Source organism: Mustela nigripes, chromosome 9 (genome assembly GCF_022355385.1).
Source record: "Mustela nigripes isolate SB6536 chromosome 9, MUSNIG.SB6536, whole genome shotgun sequence".
Lineage (NCBI taxonomy): Eukaryota > Metazoa > Chordata > Mammalia > Carnivora > Mustelidae > Mustela > Mustela nigripes.
Window position 1 is genome coordinate 67,293,987 of NC_081565.1, and position 19,231 is coordinate 67,313,217.

The 19,231-nt window shown below is 42.9% G+C and overlaps 1 protein-coding gene across 3 annotated transcripts in view; it reads right to left on the reverse strand.

Moving 5' to 3' along the window:
- Positions 1–19,231, reverse strand: part of NTRK2 (neurotrophic receptor tyrosine kinase 2) — a 324,764-nt gene that overhangs the window by 49,673 nt on the left and 255,860 nt on the right. For all 3 annotated transcript variants that reach the window (XR_009406303.1, XM_059411760.1, XM_059411758.1), the window contains one exon: positions 18,487–18,721. Coding sequence is in view for 2 of the 3 variants with exons in the window: in XM_059411760.1 (XP_059267743.1) it covers positions 18,487–18,721 (235 nt within the window). In the remaining variant the exon portion in view is untranslated. The remainder of the gene's footprint in view (positions 1–18,486; positions 18,722–19,231) is intronic.

Genomic DNA, 19,231 nt, shown 5'->3' on the forward strand with positions numbered 1-19,231 from the left:
TGGGGAACAGTGAGGCAGTCATCTGGTGAAAAGTTTAATCAAACATTCTTTGGGTTTCCCTGAACTGCTTACCATTTCCCCTTTTTCTCTTAACTACTGCCACTTCATTATTTACAGTCAGTTGTGTTTCAAAGCCATGAACATTTGGGCATTCTCTTCCCTGTGACATGGAGAAATCATTGAGCATGGCCCTTATGCTATTTAAATAATTATGTCATAAGTATAATGAGATACTAAGCTTCAGACTTTTGAGAATAGTCCATGATTGCCTTTGAAAGCCTTGATGAAGTTTGGCAAGTCTGAAAGAATCAAGGAGAGTGTAGAATGAGGGATTATTGGAGGGCATAGGGTGAGTTTGAACCATAGTTGATTCTGGAAGCAGAGTGTTTCATAAATTTTTCCCTGTGCCACAATGTGTTCCTATTAATTTTGGGGGGCTAACATAATTCACATAAATGAGAATATGGCACCTGATTTTAACTGTCAGAATAAAAATATCATGGAACCTTTGAGTTAGAGAGATTTTTATAAGTTCTTCACAGCACGTACATTCTTAAAACCAAATCTCCCAAACTAAGTCGAATCAAAATGCATTGTATCACTATGAGTTTACTTCTAGAATTTCAAATTGGTAACACTTATGTATTGTGGCTCAAACCCCAAAAGCACATTAAAGTTTGGCTATTGCTAAATGTGTTAAAATTATATATACAACCTATCCAAGCATGTTGGTTTCCATTAGTTTTTGTTAATGGTTAAAATATATTTAGTACTAATAGTAATACTAATGGTTATAGTACACAACAGCAGATGGCATTTAAATAAAAAATCAGCTGTTTACAGAGCCAGTCACTGAAGCCACTCCACAAAATACTGGGGTCCACGGAACACAATTTATAAAACACTGACTCCTTTCTATGGCACAGTAGAAGACAGAAAGCCGGTGCTTACACACTTCCTCCAGGGACAAGAAGCTCATCTCTTGGAAAAGCAGTCTGTGTCACATCTCTCATTCTCAGTCAGTTCCTCTTCACTTAGTGCCAAATATGCTTCATGAAACTTCTACCCAAGGATCTCAGTTCTGGCCAGCAGAAGACAGCGAGTGTGTTCACACCTGTGTCTTCCTCCCTCTTGTCCCAGTGTCCCTAGCCACCTCACTTATTCCTTCTATGGCGTGGTCTCAGACTTCTTGGTCACCCTCCTTTGAGTGTTCTCTTGCTTGTTACAGACACTCTGGAAATACAGATGGCTTAAAATGACTTTAAACTCAACATGTACCAAACTGAACCCATGGAGTCTCCTCAGCCCCTTCCAAAAAACCAGAACAGTGAATGATACCAGCGATGCAGGTCAGAAATCAATGTCACATCCTTGATTTCCTCTGCTCCACACTTTCCATGCCCAATCCACCACCAGGCCCTGCCATTTTGCCTCCTAAATAATTTAAAATCTCCTCACTTGGCTCTGTCTCCATGGACAGCACCCTTCATTGCCACACCATTGTCTTTCCTGGACTTCTGCAAGAGCCCGTGAGCCCATCTGCTTTCCATACCACATCTTGGTTAAAATTCTTAGCAGTGTGCCACTGTTCCATGATAATGAAAAATCCTTAGCATGGTTGACAAGTTCCTATGTGATTTAGCCCCTTTCTGCTTCTCCAGGTGGATTTTGCTTCTCATGCTCCGTGTCCAGCACACTGGCTCTCCTTCACCATGCTCTGCTTCTCCTGCCACTTGGCCTTCCTACCCGTGGGTACCTCTGCCTAGAGTGTATGTTCTTTTTTTGCCCTTAAACCAAGTTGCAGGACTCAGCTCAAAGATTCCCTCCTTCAGTCTTCATGGAACTCTTTATTTTTTTTTTTTTAAGATTTTATTTATTTATTTGTCAGAGAGACAGGCAGAGCGAGAGAGGGAACACAAGCGGGGGAGTGAGAGAGGGAGAAGGAGGCTTCCCGCGGAGCAAGCAGCCTGATGTGGGGCTCCATCCCAGGACACTGGGACCATGACCTGAGCTGAAGGCAGACGCTGAACGACTGAACCACCCAGGCGCCCCTTCATGGAACTCTTATACCAGGTCAAAGTCCACTGTTTGTAGGTTCCTACAGACCTCAGGACATCTGCCTCATGACATGTATTACAGTTCTTATTTACATATATTGAGATTATCTGATCAGTGCCTGGTACTCCAACTGGATCGTTAGCTCCAATAGGCTAAGACGGGTCTATCTTCGTTTACTTTTTCCATCCTACTGCACATAAGTTGTTCAAAGGTCTTTGTTGAGTGAATTGACTATGTAATTTCTATTTCAATTGTCTCTATTCCTTCAAGGGACCTGATCTTCAATCTAGAGAAGGTGGTACAAATATGGTTGAGAGAAGTCTGAAACCCAAAGGAGATGAGATTAAGTGGAAAGCTCAAGGTTGTTTTTAAAAGACTGTGTGTCTCTACGCATTGTTAATCAGTGCCCCAGCCAACTCCCTTTGGCAATATTACGTTTGGCATCCACACAGCCAGTGGGAACCAAGGAAACAAAGAAGTGAAGATGACAAAGGGACAGGGACAAAAGTTGATGTGATTTTCAAAAGAGAGTAAATATGTAGAATGGATAACCAAACATGACCTTTGCCCCTGAATTTTCACAGTAACTGTTTCAAGTTGGTTTGAAAGCACTTGGAAAAGGAAGTGGAGATAACTGGGAGCAAGTACAGGTTCATTAAGATGAAGTCATAGCAAAGGATCATCCAGTTCCTGTTGGGATGGGAAATGAGGGATTGCCATGGGCATGAAGTATATTGATTTAAACAAGACTCTTGGCAAAGCCGCCACAGGATCCTTGGGAGGTAGAGATGCATGTGCTGAACCCACGCTTGTCAAGCACCAGCATGGGCAAGCCCAGCTTAACATTGCCCTGCCCATGGCTGATTCACTGTCAGACCATTTATTTCTGAGATATTCTCTTTAAATGTTCATATAGAATTAGAAGATGGTAGTTGACATGTAAAATGCCCACTGTGAAGTAGGTATTAGTTACAGTGATTGAATCGTTACACGAGCAATTTGAGAAGGTATTAAGATGATTGCTATGTAACAGTAGAAGAAATTGAATACTGTGACCTTAAGTTACTCATACAAGGTCACACAGTAAGAAGTGGAACTGGAGTTTGAACCCAGGAGGTCCAGCTCTAGATCTATGTTCTTTCCACTATCCTCTAACCCCTACCTCCATGCTTCAGATGCTCTAGAATGTTCTTGGCCAGCAGGACTTGATTGTGCCTGACGAATGAGTCTTTCTGCATCCTGTTCTACAATGGTCTAAGGTAGAACTTCACCTTTAATGCATCCACCCTTCTGGGATCCATGGATAGAATGTGCCAAGTTCTGTAAACTTGGATTGCTTCTAATATTCACTAATCTCTCACAAAAAGCTAGCATTTCCTTCAGGTAAGAACATGGACAACAAACCACAGTAGTATCAGCAACGTGTGTGAAGTTGTCACCTGAAGAAATGAGATACTTTCATATCCCATTATTGTTGTCACAGATCTCTCAAAACATCATTTGTGTTCATCACTCTGAAATTATAGGGATTCATAGACCCGCCACCAGATCTCATTATATAATATTTTAACAAAACCACATGCACTATAATATCACGTTATTGGAGTATTCTAACTGTACTGCAGTGTGATTGTGTTCCTTTGTAACTCTTTGTGTTTTATGTTATACACTTAAAGCCTTATTTGGAGAAGGAGTCCCTGGGCTTCATCAGACTGCTGAAGGGCAGAGGCTGGTCCTGTGCTGTCCGAGTCAATTTAGGCGAGGTATGAGTGGTTTATGCCACGACGGTGTCCCCTGATGGCATGTGTTTTATGCCCAGGCAGACAGTTATGACTCATAATGGCTGACAAGAGGTAAGTGAGTGGTAGTTCTGGACCAATCACAGAGAGACAAAGGAAGCCTATCACATAGAAATGAATACGTGCTTTCTGGAGTAGCAACAAACGTTGCCTTTAGGGGCAAAGTAGTAGGAACACAGAGTTCAGATCAGCAGGCAGGAGGGATCGGAGGAAGTCCTTTGACATTCTCAAAGACCTCATCACAATCATGGCTAGCATAAGAGGTTGACCAACAGTCAACTGAAAAGTGACTTTTAAGTGGCTTAAGATACTCATGGGACGTAGGAAGAATTCAGGAGATATAAAGGGAAGGAAAAGGTGATGGTGATTGCATGTGCCCTGAAGACAACATCCTGGGACTATTCCAGAAAGATCTGGGATAGTCCTCACATTTCTAGGAGATCATCCCAGATCCAAGGATGTTTATCCAAAGACATACTTATTCCTCCACACATGGAAGGTAGAACCCAGCATATGCCACAGGATTCGACTTTGTATACTTTACATTTTCCATTGTGACTTCATGATAGCATCAAGTAGCAGGCAGTCTTCTTCACCATTTAACTAAGATGGGAAGTAAGGTTCAGAAAAGCATAATGAGTTGTTCGGAGCCACACACTACAAACATATTGCAAGGGAGAGTAGATCCAGGTCTGCTGTAGATCCAGGGAACATTGGTTCCATGTTCCCTGGCATATTAGTCAGATTTGGAATCTGGAAAGACTCCAGAATCCCTCCTGAAGAAGGTCAGATTGGCTTCTCTGAGGTCCCTCCTGATCTAAAAGGTTATGGTTCAGAAATTTAAAATATCCCTTTTTCTCCTCCAGCCAATAAAGCTTTAAGACTATCCTACACAGTGAGCCACTATCCTAGATGAACATGTTATGACTACTATGGGCAGAGCTCTGCAAATCAACCAGATGATACTTTTCCAATCGCAGGGAGAAGACAGATGAGCCCGAGGGTCTCAGGGAGGCTCAGAGTGAGAAGAGCTTGGATTTTTCCTTCGAGAACAGGGGTTCAGATGACAGCTCAGCCTACTCAATAAGCTGTGGCATCTCAGTAATGTGACTTCACCTCTCTGAATATGACTCTCCTCATCTGTATTGTTAAAGATGGATGGGAAGGTTACATGTCAAGCTGGTATATAAAAGGTGGCCAATGAATGTTAGTCTTCCTTACAAGACCCAATACCAAGCCTCTAAGACATTAAGGAGAGTCTTATAAGGTCGTAATCCTTCCTACAATGAAATTTAAAGAGATTTCCGGAAGAAATTCACCTCTGCCCTTAAAAACCTTGGAGGAATTCAAGTAGCTGTAGCAGCCAAAAGAAAACATATGAATATTGGACTTAATTCACTCTGCAGTTTCCCTGTGGGGCACATGTTCCCTCTGTGCCCTTAAAATGGTGCAACACTCCCCGTACACCCTTGCAAAACTCAGGAAGTTTTCTGTGCCATATGCACAGGCAAGGCATGAGCCACAAGTCCTCCTCAGCCTCTGCTGCTGCTTCCCCGTCATCAGCAACATGTGAATGAACCAAATTATCTCCAGAGCTGCGGGCGTGGGCCACAGAGCCAGGCTCCGCCGTCAAAGGAGCCCAGCGTCATGCTCCCCACCCCCTTAGGAGATGGCTGACGTTGTTGTAGGGCTGGGAGGGAGGAAGCCAGCCTGGAAATGCCATGTAGGGAAGAAACTGTTCCATTTCAGCGTTAGGATTCTAAAATAGCTGCTAATAAAAAGCCTTCATACTGTGACACTTCAATACAGACACCCACAAGCATACCTTAACAAGCTGTTTGACTCCTTACAAGCCTTTTCTTGCTGCAGGGCCCCCACCGGTCACCCACACAGATACACAACCATGCAGTGACAGAGAAGGCCAGCAGGGGTCTGCCTAGACTGTGGGCCAGCCCGGGAGACCTGGCTCCGAGGAAGCCTGGCAGGAGGAAGGCCTTGCTGCTCTGATGTTGGCTTGTCCAGGAGTATGTCGCCTCGCTTTGAACTTCCTGCTCATTCTGTCTTTCTTTCCTTATGTTGTCTTTGGCAAAACTTACCCAGAGGATGAGCCTTGCTCACCTCCTGGGGTGAGGGGTGCGGGCGTGGGGGGGTCGTCAATGAATATGTAATTTACCAATTCAGAGATGCCCTGGTTCAAAGAATCTAGACTCTGAGGATAAGGAAGGTAGGGTATGATCTCATGATAGTGATTACAATTTAGAGTCTTTCCCATTGAAACTCCTAAGAATCCATTAATTACTATAATAGCATCTCCATCAGGAATATAATGGGTCAAGTTTGAGAAAATTTTTAATAGCACCTATTCTATTTTTGAAGCTGGATGATTTAGATCTGTCATAATATTACCACTTGAATCAGCATGGATGAGACCATGTTTTATCCTTAGCTTCTTTCTGTAAACACTGCTGATTAGGACCAGTTCGATTCTTAAACTGCTGTACATCAGACTTACTTAAGAAGCTTATTAAAAACACAAATTCCCAAATTCTCATCCCCCTACTCCCAGATGCTGAATGCGTGTGTCTCAGGTGAGGTTCAGTAATCAAGATTTTGACAAAGGCACTCTGAACTATTGAGGTGCACTGTTAAGTTCAGAAGTCTATATAGTGGGGAGCTCTTTAGTACCAGGTGAGAGAACACTGCTATGTCCATTAGCATGGGAAAAATTTGCCAGTAACTTTGTGTTTAAAAATTCTCTTAGTATGGGGCGCCTGGGTGGCTCAGTGGGTTAAGCCGCTGCCTTCGGCTCAGGTCATGATCTCAAGGTCCTGGGATCGAGTCCCACATCAGGCTCTCTGCTCAGCAGGGGGCCTGCTTCCCTTCCTCTCTCTCTGCCTGCTTCTCTGTCTACTTGTAATCTCTGTCTGTCAAATAAATAAATAAAATCTTTAAAAAAAAAATTCTCTTAGTGGAGCCCCAATTAATATGTGTTTTGATTTGGTAAGTAGAACTTTTCAATTTATATGCCTGCACCCAGTTCTAATGACCAGTAAAATAATCAGCAATGAGAAGCTGCCACAACTCTGCAGAGGGATCAGTCCTGTTGTTTTTAATGACTTCATATGTATCCATTGTTACGTTAGATGATCGTAATGATTTCTAAGTGTTTTATGGTTTTTTATATCGGGACAAAAAGACCAAGAAGAAATGGGAAATGACTACTGGAGGGTAGAATTCTAAGTCTTATGGAGAGTTGAGAAAAGAACTGAAGTCATACTTGAAATTAGGAAGTGTTGCATCCTGAAGACCCACCATGGTGGGTAGCACTTCCAAGAAGAGTATCATACCATCTTTCTCAGAACCTCCTTTTAGGCAGTTACAATCAGTAAGAACCTAGTAAGTGCCTCATACTGAGTGAGATGTTATGGAGGTCACATTTAGAAGTGAAATATTCTGCCCAAGAATCACGTGTCATCAGGTCCCTGAGTTGGTTATAACTTCAGTCACATGCGATAGTCTTTAAGTTCCAGCAATACCCTCCACCCACTATTCTTTCTTTAAGACCCTGGTCAAATCTTGTTTCCTCCAGAGAACTTTCCAGGTTTCATCCCACTTCTCAATAAAAATCAATTTAGATAGTATCAGAGTAATTTATTTATGTGTTTTCTCCCCCCAGGAGACTTGTGATCTTCTTTAGGGAACCGAAGATGTCTCGCTCAGTATCTACAAGTTGAAGAGGCATGGCTAGGAATAATACCCGCACTACCATCTTGGACTAATTCAGTTATTTATCCATCCAAGGTGTTCTGTCCCTGAGCATAGGACAAAGACTGTGGGAAAATGTAAAAAGTGTGGAGCATTCTTAATAGTCAACCCACATATTTTTTTCCCGAAGCCTTCTTGAACCAATTCACAATTTGAGCCTGGGGAATCTTTCAGAGGTAACAGGGAAGCTAAGGTAATTTCTTCTTGCTCAATACTCACTGGAGATGGAGAAAATCTACTCTCGTACTTAAGTAACAATCTTGTGTAGGCAGGAAAACTTTAATTATAGAAGAAGAAGTATTAGGTTAATGTAAGTTATTGAATTAAAAAGGAAACAAAAAGCCTTTACAGGAAGTAGCTGATCTAAAGACGTGGGAGAACTTGTTTTCTTTACTGTAGCTTATAAGTGGTTCACGAATAGATTTTTGGAATGACATAATCATCACCAAGAGAGATGGCAACTGTCTTCTACTTCTATTCAAGGCAGAGCTACAGAGAAGAGATTTACCTTCTTATGTGAAACAACTAAAAAATGGATTAAATTCATATGGAACAGTTATTTTCAAGACATTAGATAACAGTGAAGGACAATGATCCCTGAGAGATGAAAAACAAATGTGTAAGTCCTATGATATATTGTTAAGCTTAATTTACTGCAAGAGACAGAGGTGGGGAAGCCCAGAACATCCCATAAGTTGAAGAGTTGGGAGCTGGGAATCTGGGGAGATTAAAGCAGCTAGAGCAGAAAAGACAGTATTCTAGAAATGGAAGAGCTGCACACATAGGGAATTCTGCAGATCTGCAGAGGGTGCCCTTGAGTATTCAGCTGAGTGTTGGTGAATGCATGCATGTGCAGATACTATCAAGGGCTGGGAAAGAACTACCCCAGAGGATCAGTGGAAACAGTGCCCAATGTTCACACAGGATCAGAAATAGTTTTGGTTCCTATGAAGCTGGGCAAAAACCTCATGATTGATGGGAACTTGCATAGACTACCCAGTAATCTTGCCTCAGTAGAAAGGAATTATTAACTCCAAAGTAAGCACTGGTCTAGTCCTGCCTAATCTTAATAGCAACAGACAAAATGATCAAACTGTTTCAAGACAATAAAAATACATTCCAGAACAAATCTCAAAAATGTTTATAGGAATGCAAAAATATCCAGCACCAAACAAGATAAAATTCACAATGTCTGACATCCAATCTAAAATTACCAGGCATACAGAGGAACAGACAATATGACTCATAATTAGGAGAGAAATCAACCAAAGGAAATTGATCCAGGATTGGCACACGTGTTAGTCCTGCAAACAAATGTATTTAAACATTATTATAAATGGATTCCATAAATTTGAAATGTTACTAGAGGCATGTAAGATGTAAGAAAAGCCATAATGAACTTCTAGAAATGAAAACTATAATGCATAAGATGAAAATATACACTGGTTGGAAATAATGGAAAAATAGACATTGAAGAAGAAAAGAGTATGGAACTTGAAGATATAATAATTGAAATTATCTCAAATGAAACATACAAAGAAAAGAGAATCCAAAACCATGAAAGATTTCAGGGAGCCATGCAACAGTTTTATTGTTTTTTTTTTTTTTAAGATTTTATTTATTTATTTGACAGAGAGAAATCACAAGTACACTGAGAGGCAGGCAGAGAGAGAGAAGGAAGCAGGCTCCCTGCTGAGCAGAGAGCCCGATGCGGGACTCGATCCCAGGACCCTGAGATCATGACCTGAGCCGAAGGCAGCGGCTTAACCCACTGAGCCACCCAGGCGCCCATGCAACCGTTTTAAATGGCTTAATATAAATGAAATTGGAGTCCCTTGGTCCTGCGTAAAAGAAAGAGAAGAACTATTTGAATAAGAATTGGCCAAAAACTTCCCCAATTGATGGAAACTGTAAGCCCACAAGTCCAAGTTATCCATTGCATCCAAGCACAAGAAATATGAACATAACTATACCAAGGCACATTAAAATCAACTTTCTCAAGACCAGTAGTAAAGGCATTATTTTCAAAGCAGCTGGGGGATGGGGGTGGGGAAAGAAACATTGCATACCGAGGAACAAAGATCTCCCACTGAGAAATTCCAGTAGTTTTATTTTTTAGCAATGATTATGTGCCACTTCATTTCAGTTTTCTCAACAAACTTTAAAGGCAGGAACTCACTTCAAATAAAGAAGCAGAGGCTAGGAGGGTATATAAGGTGAGTATAGCATAGTTTTCTTTACTTTCTTCAACACCATTCACTTGCTTCCTGGCTTTCTGCAGTAGAATCACAGTTTTATTTAACTCTTTTACTGAGAGGTCACAAATATTTTCCTCCCTTTTTCCTTGTCGTCGAATCCCAGTTTTGTCTAGGGGTTCGGTGGCAATCTGTAACAAACCCAACTGTGACCAGGTAGGTAAAAGGAGGCGTCTGAAAAGGGAATGTTCTGAGGAAGAATTACTTTCTGCTGAGAAGAATGCATGCAAGAAGAAAATACATGTCCCTGAAGCTCTTCTTTCTCCTCTAAGTGAAGTTCAGTTGTGTTTGGAGTTGCTGTAGCCATCTTGCAGCTACGAGGAAAAGACCGAGGATATATCAAGTGCCAGTCCATAGCTCTGACACTGAGCAGCCTGGGAGCCAACCAGCTGCCGCCACATGTGAACTCCTGGGTATGTAAGCAAAAATGACTCCCTATCTGCTTCAGCCAGTGCTAGTATCATATTGCTATCCTAGGTTAAATTCATTCTTCCTTGATAGAAGGAGATTAGGAAAGAGAAAGTAGAGTCAAACCTTTGCCTTTAGGTCGTCAGTCTGACATTCTTTCCTCTTTAACCCAGCTAACTTTTGTTGCCAGCTTCCCTTTTAAGGGGCTCTGGTATGAGTGATGAAAAATATAGAATGCCATGAGTGTGAGAAGCTAAAGCCTGACTATTTTGAAAACAGGACAGAAGGGGGAGGAAGTACCTGCTCACCTCTTAACACCTTGAGAAATCAGAGTCCCGCTGGCCCATCTGAGCTGATGAGCTATGGCCTACCTTCATTCCCAGAGCACCTAACTGCTTACTAAATTTCTGCAAGTAGCTCGTCTATGCATGATGTGGACAGGCTAGTGTCTTAGGAATAAGGGACTCAGGAGACTGAAGAAGCAAGGGAGGTTTATTCCATGTCCTGCTAATAGCCTTCACTAGCCTTCACCAGGAAATTAATAGGACCAGGGACATGGGCAAAAAATTTGCAATGTTCTGATTTCTCTACAGATATCTATGCTGGCTTTGGGCACTTTCCATACCCATTCACATGACACAAGGACAGAGTAAAGGGTCTGAGGAGTTCTGCAGCAAAGAAAATGATTACTTAGCCTGGTGGTCATGGATCTCTTTTACTGGCAAACACCCACTGACAACTCAGGGACGTGGTTTGAGAGACGCTGTTCTACTATATAGGACTGGGGATTTGGGGATCTGTTGGGCAGATCTATTTTCATAAGCTGACAGAATGCAATCTGACATGTTTCTTTCTGGCATAAAATTTCTCAGTGGCTCCCCGCTGCCAAAAGGACCAAGTCCAAAGGCTCTGGCATGGCAAACAGGTCCCTGCAAAAATCTGATAATGGCTTCAACAGCCCTACTTTGTTAGCCTGCCTGCAAAGGTTGCAGGCAGAGGGGCCGCCATTCCCTGGCCACACACCATGATGTTTACACTGCTATCTCTTTTCATAGTTCCCTCCTATGCCAAAAATGTCTCCTTCCCTGCCTGGCCGGGGCCCTCTTGCCAATAGAACAATTTGGGGTTCATATCTTATATTCCAGCTCAAATGTCACATGTCTGCGAACCCTACTCTGATTTCCCGAAGTAGTCTGGTGGCCTCCTCTTTAGGGTACATGTCTCTGTGACAGCATTTATCACCTTATCACACATGCAAGAACTCCTCGGAGTTACAGACCACGTGTCTTTTGTATCTGGAGGCCTTGAGTATCCAGTATCTAGCCCATAGTATCTGCTTCATACATGTGTGTCCAAAAAATGAATGAATGCATGCAAGGACACTCACCCACCCTTTTGCGACGCCAAAGCATATGTAAAAGGCTCTTAGGAAGGCTTGAATACAAATTAAGCCAATTTAGAATCTTGAAATAATTTATGCAAATCTAGTTTAATATAGAATTCGTCTGAACTCAATGTTCTGATTTCTCCCCAGCAGACAGGTTCCTCTGAACTGTGCTCTCTCTGAGTGCAGTACGAAGCATAAATTGAAGATGATTTCATGAAATAAATAAGCTCTTAAGTTTCTGGGGCCACTTTAATCAAAAGAAGTCAAATAGAAAGGTCTATAATTGTTCATGTGGACATTGAGTAATCGTGTCTTATATATGAAGGGGGAAATGAAGGAAATGATGTATGCAAAGAAGAGTTAATGACACAGAGGACATTCCTCTTTCAGAAAGGGTCTTTGCTGCCTCTGAAAATGAACAATGTGACTGGTTTCAAAGGTTCTAGGCAGAGTATACCAGAGGACGTTTTTCTACTATGGTATAAGTGCAAATCAGTTTTAGCTCCGGGATCGCAACTGAAAAAAAAATGGTTGGGAATAAGGACATCCTTATATCTCTACCTTCACTTCCTGAAGCCGGTGCTCCTAGCCTCAGGGCCAAGCCCATCTGCAAAAATCTGAGTATCGGGGCGCCTAAGTGGCTCAGTGGGTTAAGCCTCTGCCTTCAGCTCAGGTCATGATCTCAGGGTACTGGGATCGAGCCGCGCATCGGGCTCTCTGCTCAGCAGGTAGCCTGCTTCCTCCTCTCTCTCTCTGCTTGCCTCTCTGCCTACTTGTGATCTCTCTCTGTGAAATAAATAAATAAAATCTTTAAAAAAATTCTGAGTATCTTCTTTATTCTTCTAAGGGTTAAAAAGCAAAGGCTTTTACTGATACGTGTGCTGTTTAGCAATCATGCACTGACCGCCCAGTATGTCCTGTGCCCAGGGGCAGTCTCTACAAATATCAAGACGTGTAAGACTTGTCCTCTCCTTGCTCCTGTATTAGCGAGAAGGCACATATAGGAACAAATTTCCATGACGCAATGTGCCCTGTGCTGTAACACTTATTTATTTATGTATTTATATATGAGAAGGCATTTGTGAGTGAGATGCTTTTTCAAAGATTTTATTTATTTATTTATTTGTCAGAGATCGGGGAGCACAAGCAGGGAGAGCTGCAGGCAGAGGGAGAAGTAGGCTCCCCGCTGAGCGAGGTGTCCGATGTGGGACACGATCCCAGGACGCGATCCCAGGACGCGATCCCAGGACCCCAGGATCAAGATCTGAACCGAAGGCAGATGCTTCACCGACAGTGAGATGCATTTTTAAGAAATTTGAGTATAGTTGGCGCACGGTGTTTCAGGTATACGACACAGCATAATGTATAAACTTGTTGAATCACTCTGTTGTACTGCTTATTTATATGAAGTGTGGAGGCATCAAGGGTTTGTGAGCAATTACAGGGCTTGGAGGAAGTCAGGGAGGGGTTGAAACAGAAATTTCCTCCTAAGAATTAGCAGGCATTCACCAGGGATATTCAGTGCTATTCTTCATAGAAGGAATGACTTTGGCATTTTAGACAACAACCCATAGAACATTTGTGAAATGACTCATGATTAAGCTATCAATCTACCAGTCTATTTATCAACTGATCTATCTAGAAGTGCTCATATTACATTAAAATAGTCCATAAAAATAAACACATTATTTTCATACCAAGATATGAAGAGTTAACTCTTAATTGTTTCTCATGTGTTTGTCTGGTTCTTAGTTTACATAAATCTTCCCATCGTCTCTGTGTGGAGGACTTTATTTTCCAGTTGGTACTAAAGTTCAAATCAGTTCTTCTTGCTGGTTGTTAACAACAGCTGATTTCAGTATCATCCATTTTCTTTTCTCTCTGCAGTAAATTAGCTGGTGTTGATATTGAAGATGATTTCTTAGATGTTATCACTGGTCTCACTTTAATACCTTAGGGCTCTGACCATGGCTTTGCTTAGCCAAGGTATACTCATTTGCTTTTCTAAATGTCCACCATAAATCAATTTGCCTATTCTGCTTCCTTGGTTTTTCTTCTTACGTGGAAGATGAATTAAAGGAACAGGGTTTCTTACCATTTCATTATGAAACTAAAGACCAAAGGGGAACAAGATTTAAAAGCTAAGATTTCATATCTTAGAGATCTTCAGATCTCTCCTCACCAACAGATCTCATTCATTTTAAGCACACATTGGACCCAAACAGTGAAAACCCCAAAGAGCACATGGGCATCCACTGTGGTCCAGTCTTGGCCAAGCAGGCTGAGATCCTAGGTCTCCGACAGGCAGAATGTGACAGAAATCTGGTTCAGATGTTTCTGAAATGCTAGGTTTTGCCAGTGGAGGGAAGCAATAAAAGCTAAAGAAAAGACTAGTACTGCAGAGCTGCTAATTAAAACAATTCCGAGGACATAAATGCTAGAGTAATTCTGAGCCCACCATATCAGCCTGGTTTCAATGCAAATGGACTATTCCGATTTCTCCCTTCATTGGGAGGATATAATTAGTTCAGCTGCAATAGGGTAGAAGCCTTAAGGCAGCCATCTTCTGGTGCTTCCAGCTCCCCCATGATGGAGGAACAGCTGCCACATGCCCCCCCTGCCACAGACTGCATGGAGCTGTGACCACCCCACAAGACTCCCGTAAGGCACCATGAGCAGAAGGTTCCGCTTTCCAGTGGGACTGGCTCTTGCTTAAAGATAAGGGACATGTTGTTCCTCAGCCTAGCTGACTCCAGGACCAAACACCATCTTTCCAGATTCGAGAGCCTTGGCTGACACAAAAATCCTTCCGCATTGCTGTGGCGGAAGAGATTTTTAACATTGGTGATGACAGCCTGCACCAGCTACAGTGAACAGCTCCTCACCCTGGGCTCTGACACAGGCTTTTGGAGAGGATAGGAGAATAGTGAAGGGAAGACATTCTTAAGGTGCTGGCACATAAGAAACCGAAGCTCTGAAGAAGGCACATTCCCCAGCTCCAGTGAGAGGTTGAAAAGACACTGTGATGGGAAGGGAATGAATGCAGAGCTCAGAGATGATCCAACAGGTCGGTAACTAATAGGAAAGCGAGAACGGTCTGGGAAACAGCCACTGAAAGATGACCCTGTAGTTCACGTGCAGAACCGGCAGGAGCTTCTTCTTGTCCATTGCATAAACCCAACAGAATGGAGCATGCTGATTTGCTTTGGATATTTTTCATAAGCAAAAATATTCTATAAATGGCTTCTATGTTAATCAATAGTTTCATGGAACCAAAAGGCGAACCATCATTTGTTTTCCTAGGCTACTATCGAAATGTCTGGTCTTTGTATTGGTCATCCACTTTCCTACCCCCTCCTGCCCATCCCTCCCATAACAGAGGCCAATGTAAGGCTGGTTCTTCCTCCTCATCCTTGGTGGGAACAACCAATTAGCCAAGTGAAATACAGATCCCCCAGCTGCCACTGAGTACTCATCCTGGTGGGTGAGGGGTGGGGGGTGGGGAAATGGGAAGCATTATTTCCTCCAGTCAATTCAGAAAAAAGTACTTTGGGAAATGTCACCTGAGTGGTGAACTTTCCTTTTAATAAATGATAACAAAATAAAGTAGATAACAAATGACAGTACTTTCATAATATATAAATAATCCAGACTAACTTCTTACATTCATAGTAATGGTCACTATTTAGCTAGTACTGTCCTTCTTAGACTTTTCTTTTAGACATGAGATGTAATTCATATATCTTAGAGTTTTAGACTTTTTAGACTTTTTTTTAAAGAGAGACAATACAATTTATACACTATAAAATTTACCTTTCAGTGGTATTTAGCACATTTATCAATATACTAAATAACCACCACCACTATACACTTCTAGAACATTCTCATCACCCCAAAAAGAAACTCCATATCCAGCAGCAATCACTCCTCATTCTCCATCCTCCCAGCCATTGGCAACCACTCTCTGTTTCCATGGATTGGCCTGTTCTGAACATTTCATATACTTGGAATCACATATGTGATCTTTTGAGGCCTGCTTCTTTCATTTACCATAAAGGTTCCATTAGGGTTCCTCTGTATTGTGGCATGTGTCAGGACTTCATTCCTTCTTACTGGTCAACAATAATAGCCCATTGTATGGATCACCACGTCTCTTTCATCCATTCACCAGTTGACGGACACTCAAGTCGTTCCAACTTTTTAGGTAAATTTATGAATGATGCTGCTAGGAACATTCGTGTACAAGTTTTTGTGTGCAAATACAATCTCTCTTCTCGGGGCGCCTGGGTGGCTCAGTGGGTTAAGCCGCTGCCTTCGGCTCAGGTCATGATCTCAGGGTCCTGGAATCGAGTCCCACATCGGGCTCTCTGCTCGGTGGGGAGCCTGCTTCCCCCCGCCCCTGCCAGCCTCTCTACCTACCTGTGATCTCTGTCAAATAAATAAATAAAATCTTAAAAAAAAAATCTCTCTTCTCTTAGCTAATATACCTAGGAGTGGAATCACTGAGTTATATGATGAGTCTGTGTTGCACATTTGGAGAAACTGCCAAACCATTTGCCAAAGCAGCTGCACCATGTTGCATCTCTACCAGCAGTGCCTGAGGGCTCTGATCACCCCACATTCCATCAACACTTGCAGTTGTCCATCTCTATTTTACAGCTTCCCGGTGAGTATGAAGTGCTCTCTTGATAGGGCTTTGGTTTACATTTCTCCAATGACTATGGATGGTAAGCATCTTTTCATGTGCTTATTGGTCATTTGTATATCTCCTTTGGAGACACCTCTACTTAGAAATTTTGCCTACTTTTTAACCAACTGAGCCACCCAGGCGTCCCTTTTTTTTTTTTTTTTAAAGATTTTATTGCCTACTTTTTAATCAGGTGATTTATCTTCTTACTGTTGAGCATTTCTATCTAGCTCCTCTGACTTATTTTTTCTAGAGATTATAGGAAAGGACATTGGACCCCACCTGGCTTAGTGGTGGCTTTGGGAATGAAGCATTATGTTATCCACTTGGATCACGAGAAAGTTGAAAATTCTTATTGAGTACCTATTTTGTGCCAAAAATTCTAAGACATTTATTAACTTACTGCTAAAGAGGAAGCTCTTGCTTGGGCCATATGTTTATCCTTTCGATGCTTATCAAGATCAGCAAAGCTTTTCTTTAGGGAAGGACTCATGTGGTTCTTCATCTCTTGAGACAGGGAAACGTCCCCACCCCCACCTCCCAGCAAAGGAATAGAGCTAAAAGTGGAGATGCCTCCACCAGTAGATAGTCTCTCACCATGTTTTAGCTATCCGGAATAAACTAGTCATCAATAGACTCAGGACAAGGGCTTTGAAGCTCCATTTTGAATACTTGAAATTAAGATCATACTTGAGTTTTCTATAGACACACCCAAGAGAATCTTTTTCAATTTGGTCTCCACTTCTTTTTGTCCCATAGACTGTGGACAATGTTTCTCAAGGTGACAAAGGAAGAAACCCCATAAAAAAATCTACAGAAGAACATTCAGCAAAGCCCTGGATTTATTTTCTTAGACTACTTGTAGTGATGTTGACTTAACTAAAATGCAGGGGCATGAGAAATGAGTAAGGCTGCAGAGAGGGGCATAGGAAACAAACAAATTCCTCAAAACTAAACCACAAAGGGAAGAACAAAGGTGAGGAGAGTTATTGTCTCTGCCAGTCCTACCTTACAAAAGCTAGTCGAGTTACATGTTTGACCTTCTTAGGCTATGTACACTCAACACATTTATTCCTTTTCCTTCCTATTCTCTTCATTTGTGCATGAAAATGAAGCAAAACCACAGGAAAACCTTCAATTCACTTTCAATATCGTGACCTCAGGGTTTCCGGAAATGTCCTTTTCAGCTCCTACACAAGTTCTAAGATCTATCTCAGTTAACAAATCTTGTCAAGGGGACCAGTTCCAGGTAACCCAGGGATCTGACTTGTTTCTGTAACTCTAGCCCTTAGTGTTTCTAGTAGTGGAAGCACAGACAGCCAGAGGTGGGACTCTCCAGGAAGAGGCAAGACAGAACCTCTTATACCTCACAAAGAAGGCCACCAGACAATCCGCTTCCAGCCAAGATGGTCCTGGGTGGAAATTTCCAAGGTCTATGGTGCTATTATTTATGTGAACAAGTTTGTCTTCAGCCACACCCTCAGACAAAGGCTCCAGGCAGAATTTCACAGAATCAAATATAAACTTCAAAACCCTTTAACCTCATGCCATGCAGGGATTCCTCCAAGCCCTCAGGCTTCCCTGGCAGAATCCTCATGCTGAGGGCTTTTCTCTTAGAGATATCACACACCAGTCTGGAGAACTATGGAAAGAGCAGGATGGGTTTTATGTGGTGCATTGTGTTCCCCCAAGTTTGTGCATGGAAGCCTTAACCTGCAGTATCTCACACAATAATTGTATTTGGAGATAAGTTCTTCAGAGAGGTGACTAAATGAAAATGAGGTTGTGGTAGACCTTCATCCAATCTGGCTGTTGTCCTTATAAGACAAGAGAATTTACATAGAGAGAGACACCAGGGATGTGCACACAGCAACAAGACCGTGCGAGCAACAGGACCATGTGAGCACACGGAGAAAGGCATTGTCTACAAGCCAAGAAGAGACGCTTTTGGAGAAAGCAGCCCTGCCATCACCTTGACCTTGGACTTTTAGCCTTCCGAGAAAATAAATGCCTATTATTTAAAGCCCTTAGTCTGCAGTATTTTGTTATGGCAGCCCCAGCAAATGAATACAAGGGACTCCCAGGGAAAGAGGGTCCTGGGGACCCCTGGTGGGCGCAGCCACTCACCCTGTAGTAGTCAGTGCTGTACACGTCCCGGGACATCCCGAAATCCCCGATTTTCACCAGGAGGTTCTCGCCGACCAGGCAGTTGCGGGTGGCCAGATCTCGGTGCACGAAGTGCTGGGACGCCAGGTAGACCATGCCCGCGGCTATCTGCTGGGCGATGTGCAGCATCTGCGATTGTGTCAGCTCCGTCGGCGGGTTGCCTTCGGCCATCAGCACGGCATCAGGCCCGTGGGCCCTGTGGAGGGCACAGAAGCGTTGCTGAAGTTCCAGCACTTTCCTCCAGGAGCGCTGTCTCCCAGCAGCGGCTAGGGCTCAAGGGGAGCCTGACTTAGTGAAAGAGCGGGGGTGGGGAGGGAGATGTTTCACCCACAGATGTACCCCTAAAGCTTCAATTCCCTGGAAATCTAGAATTCTCGGGACGAGGTGGGTCTGCATGGTACCCTCCTCAATACACACACACACACACACAGGTCTGATTCTGGGGGATCTGGAGCTAGTCTGAGGCCAGGCACTGGCCAGAGCTCCGACCCTGAGAGGCAGTAGTGCAAAAAACCTGAACAAAAATAAAAATAAACCAAAACCAAAACGTAGGGGAAAGTTTGGCTTTCTTGGAGTGATGGTTCACCATGTCCCAATGCGAGTCCCAGCCGTCCCCTCCGAGCTACAAGCTGCAGCTGGGACACCCTCCCCCGCCCCTCTGCTGACCTGGGCCAATGCCTCCAGGGCGCCCCCACTGGGGCCAGAG